This window comes from Equus caballus, chromosome 9, assembly GCF_041296265.1.
Source record: "Equus caballus isolate H_3958 breed thoroughbred chromosome 9, TB-T2T, whole genome shotgun sequence".
In the NCBI taxonomy this organism is placed as follows: domain Eukaryota; kingdom Metazoa; phylum Chordata; class Mammalia; order Perissodactyla; family Equidae; genus Equus; species Equus caballus.
In genome coordinates this window covers 95,826,153-95,833,472 of record NC_091692.1, presented here as the reverse complement: position 1 = coordinate 95,833,472, position 7,320 = coordinate 95,826,153, and the positions used below count along the sequence as shown (strand labels likewise).

At 64.2% G+C, this 7,320-nt stretch overlaps 1 protein-coding gene across 1 annotated transcript; it reads right to left on the bottom strand.

Annotated features, from left to right (window-relative positions):
• Window positions 1-228: 228 nt before the first annotated feature.
• On the bottom strand, window positions 229-4,631 carry C9H8orf90 (chromosome 9 C8orf90 homolog). Its single transcript, XM_023649032.2, has 2 exons — window positions 4,497-4,631; window positions 229-723 (listed from the first exon to the last, which is right to left on the bottom strand). Exons 1-2 carry the CDS (start codon window positions 4,561-4,563, stop codon window positions 251-253), a joined length of 540 nt encoding a protein of 179 aa, XP_023504800.1. The 5' UTR covers window positions 4,564-4,631; the 3' UTR covers window positions 229-250.
• Between the last annotated feature and the right edge of the window lie 2,689 nt (window positions 4,632-7,320).

Genomic DNA, 7,320 nt, shown 5'->3' with positions numbered 1-7,320 from the left:
CCTACCCCCACTCCCACCCCCAACCCAGGTCCTCTTCTCCAAAAGCCGCTCCAGCGCGGCCGGCCTGCTCCCGTGGCCATTTCGGTTTCACTCCTGCATGCCCTGTCTGCTGGAGACCCAGTCGGGTGTCCCGCAGCACCGCTGACCAGGTCCCCGCCTCCTGTCCGGGCGCAGGGGTCCAGCGGGCACCGGATGCCTGTCCACGTGCGTGCAGCAAAGAGCCTGGGGGGCGGCAGAAGAAGAGGCAACTTTATTGACTTTCTCGGGGCCGCCGGGGGCTGGCCCAGCCGGGGGGCGCCGCCGCGGGGGTGCCGGCCTCGGGCCCAGGCGGGAGCAGCACGAGGCCAGGGGGCTGGCCGGCGCCCGCGTGCGCGTAGCTGCGCGCCAGCCTCTCCAGGCGCCGCTTGCGCTCGGCCGCCTGCGCCGTGCTGTGCAGGGGCCGCAGCAGCGCGGGGGGCGGCGCGCCCGGGCCCCGCAGCAGGAAGTCGAAGCCCGCGCGGTCGTGGGGGTCGTAGAAGAGCGGCCCGCGGGCCGGGTCGGGCCCCGGCGGCCAGGCGAACGGGAAGGGCAGCGTGAAGTCCTCGGTGAGCAGGCGGATGGCGAAGTCGTCCTCCTTGCCCAGCGCGCGGTAGGCGCGCCCGATGCCGCGGAAGTGCGCCTCCCAGAGCTGCGCGTCCCCGCCGTAGATGTCTGGGAAGGGGGGCTCCGGGGGCGCGGCGGGACCTGCGGGTGGGGTCAGGGGAGGGGAGGAAGGTAAGTGACCGCTGTGCAGCAGGCAGAGCCGCCAGGCCAGACGGGGCGGCGAGCAGAGAGATCGGAGGCCCTGCCGCCTGGCTGGGCCTTGGAGGGCCAAGGTGAGGGCCACGTGCTGGCCGAGAGGGGAGGAGGAGGCATTTTCGAGGGGACAGCACCAACAGACTGCGAAGGGCAGAAAGGCAGAGTATACACAGCTGAGTATTACTTGGGCGGCAAATCCCAGATGGGGCGGGGAGTCTGGACAGTTTGGCGAGGCTGACAGTGCAGGGCCTTCCTGAACAAGCTCCTGATGCTGCACTCATCCCACAGGCAGTGGCGACCGGACAAGGGGTGACCAGGTCACTCTCAGTTGAAAATTGATCCTGGGTTGTGCAGGGCGTGGACTGTGGGGGCCCAGCCTGCAGGTGGGGTCAGATCCAGGTCAGGGTGAAGTAAGGACGAGGACAGAAGCACTCAGCTGGGCGGAGTTTGAGGGGCTGAACACCAGGCCGTGTGGATCCGGGTGGGGAAGAGTTGAAAGATGCTGTTCCGTGCCCACACCCTTTCCGGCCGCTGTGCCCAATTCTGCGCCCCTCGATTCAGGAGAGACCCCTTTGTTCTTTCCTTCCTTAGTTCAGTCATTCAGCAAACGTGCTTATCCCTGGGCACACTGAAGGCAGCGACGCAGCCACGGGCCCTCATCGAGGACAAGCCCAGAGAGGGATGTAGACAAGCCTCCGGTGGACACAGGACAGCCTGGGCAGCTCCCAGAGAACAGGCAGACTGGGGGCCCCGGGAGGAGGGAATGGATGAACCTGCTCAAGGCTCTGACGTGAATCCTCAGGTCCTTCTTCCAGCATCCCGAGAGGGGGCGACAATATTCAGTCCGTTTTAAGGGCGAAGATACAGACCCAGAGAAGTCACACACAGAGCCCGACTCAGACCTCGGCTGGGTGTCGCTTTCCACTGTGCCACACCCTTCTGGCTCCAGAGGCTCCTGGTGGTGACCATCTTCCCCTTCACACAGACACTCCAGGGACACCTGCCGTGTGCTGGACCAGCACTGTGCCAGGCACCAGCTACAGCCGTGGACAGCACACACTCAGCTTCTCGTGCACTCCTGGGCAAAGAGCCGGCACACCTGACCTGGGGGTCCTACCTTCCACCTGTGAGTGCCTGGACTAGCCATTTAGCTTCCTTGTGCCTCAGTTTCCCCTTCTAAAAAGTGGAAACCATCAAGCCTGTCCTGCCACCTTCACAAATGAGAAGGCACTGACGAACCTGCTTTGTCATGGAAAGTGCTCTCCTGGCTCAACCCCGCCAACGCTGCGCCCACCAGGAGCCTCTGACCGCGGCAGCCGCCAGCCTGCGCGCCCAGCACCTCGGACAGCTCCGAGTCAGCTGGCAGGAGCCTCGGACCCTGATGGTCTGAGAGCCAGTCTTACCCAGGGCAGCCCCTCCTGTCCCCTGGGATGCTGCCTGCCCGCAGGCCCCAGGGTGAGCGGTGGGCCAGGCACTTGGTACCAGCGGTGGAGCAGGCAGTCAGGGGAGGGGCTATGGGGCGTTGCCGTGGGCTGGAGGTGAAGGAAAGCTGTAGAGAAAAGGGGAGCTGTGGACGGGGCCCCCAGGAGAGGAGAGGAGAGGGCCCCGGGCACCTGAGAGGGGTGACACTGTGTGACTTGCACTTAGCCAGGTGAGTCTGGCTGTTGTGGTGCAGACAGGTGAGGGGTGAGGGTGGCAGCAAGGGCACCATGGGACAGCCAGGGCGGTAATCCAGGGGGGAGGGGCTGGGGGCTCTGCCGGGGTTGTACCACCGAGCAGTGCTCAGATTCAGGCCATCTTGAAGACAGAACCTGGAGGATTTGTCGATGAAGGGGATGGGGGCAGGGAGGGGAGAAAGAGGAGGACGCTGAGGCTTTTGGCCTGAGCAGCTGGAAGAAAGGAGGTCCCATTCACTGAGACACGGATGGCTGAGCGCGGGGTGAGAGGGGTGGGGGGTTAAGAGTCTCGTGGGCAGATGGACACCTTTAGACCGGCCAGAGAAGAGGTACGGAGGACAGGCGGCTGTGAATCTGGAGCTGGGGTGGGGTCTCCAGGCTGGAGACGGACACCTGGGAGATGGCAGCTAAAGCCCCAGAATGGATGAGATCACCAAGAATGTGAAGATAGAAAGAGAAGGGCCTGAGGACCAGCCTGGGGCCCCTGCCCTCACCAGGTCAGAGGAGAAGGAACGGCAGTGATGCTGGAGAAGAACCAGGAGGGGAGTCCTGGGAGCCAAGCAAGGAGCAGGGCCATCCTGAGCTACAACCTGCCACTGGGTCACGGCAAACGAGGCCTGAGAACTGACCATTTAGCAACGCGGAGGTTATCAGTGACCTTGAGCAGAGCTGCAAATGAAGGTTCGAGCGGGTTCAGGAGCAAATGGGAGGGAAAGCTGGGGAGGCAGCGAGTGTAAATAACCTTCTCGAGGAGTAATTTCACTGTAAATGGGGAGCAGGGAAATAGGGCGGGAGCTAAAAGGGAAGTGGGGTCAGGAGACAGGATAAATAGCGGCGCGCTTTTATGTTGATGGGGAAGATCTGGTAAAGAGAGACAGCCGCAGGGGAGGGAGGGTGGGCGCTGGCGTGAGGGGCAGGGAAGCCCAGTGGGCAGTTGGCCTCAGCTGGGAGCAGGGGTGAGTCAGGCAGGGGGCAGGCGGGGGAGGAGGGGGTCCCCGGCACAGGGACAGGCGGTGCTGGGAGCCCGTGGGATTCCTCTCCCATGGCTTCAGTTTCTCAGTGAGAGAGGGCGCGAGGCCAGCAGCGGAGTGCGAGGAGGCACATGGGGGTGGGGCTGGGAGAGACAGAAGGTGCAAGGTTGTTGCTAGGAGAGAGCGAGTGACTGGACAGTGGGGGAATGCAAGGGACCCAGCGTCCGAGGCCCCCACCGGGCGCAGTCAAGGATGTGGAGGGAGCCGCAGCGCGGTCGGGCTTACCCCAGCTCGCTCAGCTGTACGGAGCGGCTGCGGAGAGGGCAGAGAGTTGGGGGGCTGCCAGGCTGGTACAATGAAATGAGAGGAGGAGGGTGTGTGTGCCTGAGGGTGAGCAGAGCAGGAGGTGGACAGGTGGGCGGAGGCGGAAATGCGCCGACACTGGACTGCGGTTTGCCCGGGGGCGCTGGGGTCCTGCTCTAGAGGGTGTGAGCTGGGGCCAGACTCCCGGGGTTGGGGTCAGGGCCGGCTACAGTCTGGGTACTGACAAGGCCAAGGGTGTGACCAGGGCTGGGTGTGGGGATGAGATACTTGGAGAGGAGCCTGCAGCACTGGGGCCGGGACCAGGGAAGAAATCACCAATGTGAGGACAGCAGAGATGGAAAGAGGGGCGGGGATGAGAGTCCAAGATTCAAGGTGAGGAGTGACCTCGGTGGGGTGAATGACCCGTCGCCCCTCCCCAGGACCTGGGATCCAGCACTGGGGTTTGGGGGAGGCGGTGGGGGAGGGAAGCTAGAGAATGATCTAGAAGGGGCCCTGAGGAGTGAGGAGAGCCCTGGACCACCTCCAGGCTCAGGGGTCCGAGGGCTGCGGGACCCCCAGGAGGGCTGCAGGGCAGCAGGTCCTGCAGGAGAGTGGGAAGAAGGGACTGTTGGGGATGAGGCCAGTGCCCCCATGCTGGCCCTGTCCTGCTGTGTGACCTTGGCAGAGCGTCCCCCCCAGGAGAGGGAGTGTGACGGCTGCACCCTCGGGATGCCCCCTTCTCCTCCCTCCCCTGCACCATGTGTCTCACCTGGAGTGGCTACAGAAGGAGGGGGCAGACCTGCTGAACTGGGGTCCCCGGAACAGGGGGATGCCATGGCTGCAGGCGCTGGCAGGGCCAGGCTTGTTTACCTGGCTGCCCAGGAGACTGGGGGAGGGGCCTTCTAGGGGCAGAGAGAACCTTGCATTTAAAGGGGCCCCACCTGGAAGTGGCCTGGGGCTGGGAAGGGCCTGGGGGGGATCCACAGGCACAGTGGCCTCTCCCCCCGACCCCTGCGGTTCACCTGGGCCTGCTCAGGGACCATGGCGTCCCCACCCTGGCCCACAGAGACCTCCAGCCCGGCCCTATAACCTGCCCAGGTTGATCAGCCCCCACGCCCCTCCTTCCCGCTCTGCTCAGGTCAGTCTGGTGTCCATGGTCCCCCGTCCCATATGTGCTCACGGGGCAGCAGAAACCGTGATCCAGCTGAAGCTGGCAGCCTGTCCCAACCTTGGGCACCCCACAGGGATTCCCAGGGTTGAGGGGGCGGGTCGGCAGCCCCATCCTCAGTCACTCCATAGTCCCCAAGGTCTGGGTCAGACCCAGCCCCTGGCCTCAAGGAACCGGTGTGGGTTTGGGCTCCCCCAAAGCAGACCCAAGCACCAACAGGGGAGCGAGGACGTGAGACAGTGGGAGGAAGGAAGCCCAGGAAGGGCGCGAGGGAGCACCGGGACCCTCGTGGGCAGCTGGGATGGTCTGAGTCACCCCGCCCGCCCCAGGGCTCCGGGCCAGGCGCTCGTCCCTGACTCCCATGAGCGCTCCTGGGCAGGCGTTTCTCCCCAGCGCTGCGTCTGCAGCGGGCTCCAGGGCCAGAGACACCCCCAGGCGAAGACCTGGACGCACTGTGAGCCTGGGTCCCTGGACCCCCAGCCTTAGACTGTTATGTGAGCAGGAAGTAAATGTCCACGGCAGCCGAGCCGTTACACGTGCCCGGGGCTATTTGTTACCCAGCCCCACGAGCTACTGCCGTGGAAGGAAGTCTCTAGTGGTCTGTTCCTGCATTTCCACATCTCCACGCCTCTGCCCACCCACCTCTGCAATGCAGACTCGCTCACACCGCCCCCTCCAGGAAGCCCTCCCTGCCTGCTCCAGGCCTCAGAGCCCCACAGAGCCTGGCCGGCCCTCCCACTGGAAGTCGCCTTGTCAGATGTGGTCCTGCCCTTGCCTCCCGTGGACTCCCTGTGTCCCCCCATGTGTCCTGGTGAGGACACCTGAGTGCATCGGGGTACACACAGACCCATCTCTGAGTCCAGGGCCCTCACTGCTTAGCCACCGCCCCCAACCAGCGCGGGCTCTGTCTCCCTCAGTTAGAGGGCTGGGTCGAGTGCCACCCTCAGCCCAGGAAGGTGTGTGAGGGGAGGTCCTGGAGGCTGTGACCACCACAGTGAGGACCCCGCAGCCACTCTGTCTGCCCACCTCCCTGGGAGCCCCTCAGGGACAGCCCTGGACAGCTCCGCTGGGCCAGACCCCTGGGCATGGTCAGCCCAGCCCCGAAATCCCTCCCCCCAGATGAATGGCATCCCGTGTGTTCCCACCAGCCCCAGCAAAGCAGCCGGGGAGAGGACTGGGGAGGGTGTGGCCGCTGCAGGCTGGGCAGACATTACCTCTCCAAGCCTCAGTTTTCCCATCTGTAAATGGGGCTGAGACCCGCCAGCCTGAGGTTAAATGAGAAGAGTAACGGACCTTTGAGGTGGATGACACAAGGCAGCAAAACTGGAAGTCCGACCCCGTCATGAAGAATTCCCGCTTCCCCGAGGACTGGCTCCCAGCCGCCTGGTGACAGGAGCATGGTGGCTGAGGAACCTTGGCTCTTCGGGGGGCCAGCGGGGCTGGGGCTGGATCGCTCTCCTCTGAAAGGCGGGGAGGGTGTTTCACAGTCATGAACATAAAACGAGAGAGGTGCACACGATGGAGAAAATTCCCCTGCATTCCTGCAGCCAGCCAGAGTGGGGACCGGCAGCTGCCTCCCGCTGCTCGTCCCGTGGGGGCCCCCAGCAGACTCTCCAGCACCCAGCATGGATGCCACGGCTCCAGGAGGCTCCAGGGCCTGAGCGTGAGCCCCGATGGGTGTTTCCAGGGTCCGGCCTCGGGCCAGGCACCCATCTGGGCTCTGATTCCTGGGCCCTAAGTGCCACTAGGGTCTTGAGAAGCAGCGGCCCAGCACCCCATGAGCCCCTCACAGGGCCCAATACCCTGGCCTGGCACACACTGCCTCCCCTACAGCGCATCCTGAGCCTGTGGCCAGGCCAGCCCCTGGGCTGGGACATGGAGGAGGACCAGAGGCCAAACAAGGGCCTGGCCCTCGTGGTGCTCACACGCAGGACTTTGACCAGCTCTCAGGCCTCAAAGTCAGCCGTGGGCAAGGGGTGCCTGTGTTTCCGATGTCCTGGTGTGTGTCATCCAGTGTCTGGCACTCAAGTCACACAGGCCGCGAAACATCACCGCTCAGGGCAGGCGTCAGATCAACTTGGCTCAGCCTGGTGCGACCAGGCCTGGTGGCACCTCAGCTATCCAGATTATGGGGTTAATACAGGAGAAAAGAAACCCATTCCTGACATTCTCAGTCTATAGACAGTCACTGAGTGCTGCGGACCAAGCCCAGGCCAGTTAGTGGCCACTCAACAAAGAGCCCCAGGACAGTGGCTTCACTAAGATGGAGCATTCGTCTCCCTCCTGCAGCCATCCAGCTGTCCCGGCCGCGAGGCAGCTCTGCTCCCCAGGGCCACTGGGTGGCCCAAGCTCCTTCCAGCTTGTGGCTCTGCGCCCCTTGGGTATTGTCTTTGTCTCCCGGTTGAGGTAGAGTCCCACCCATCAC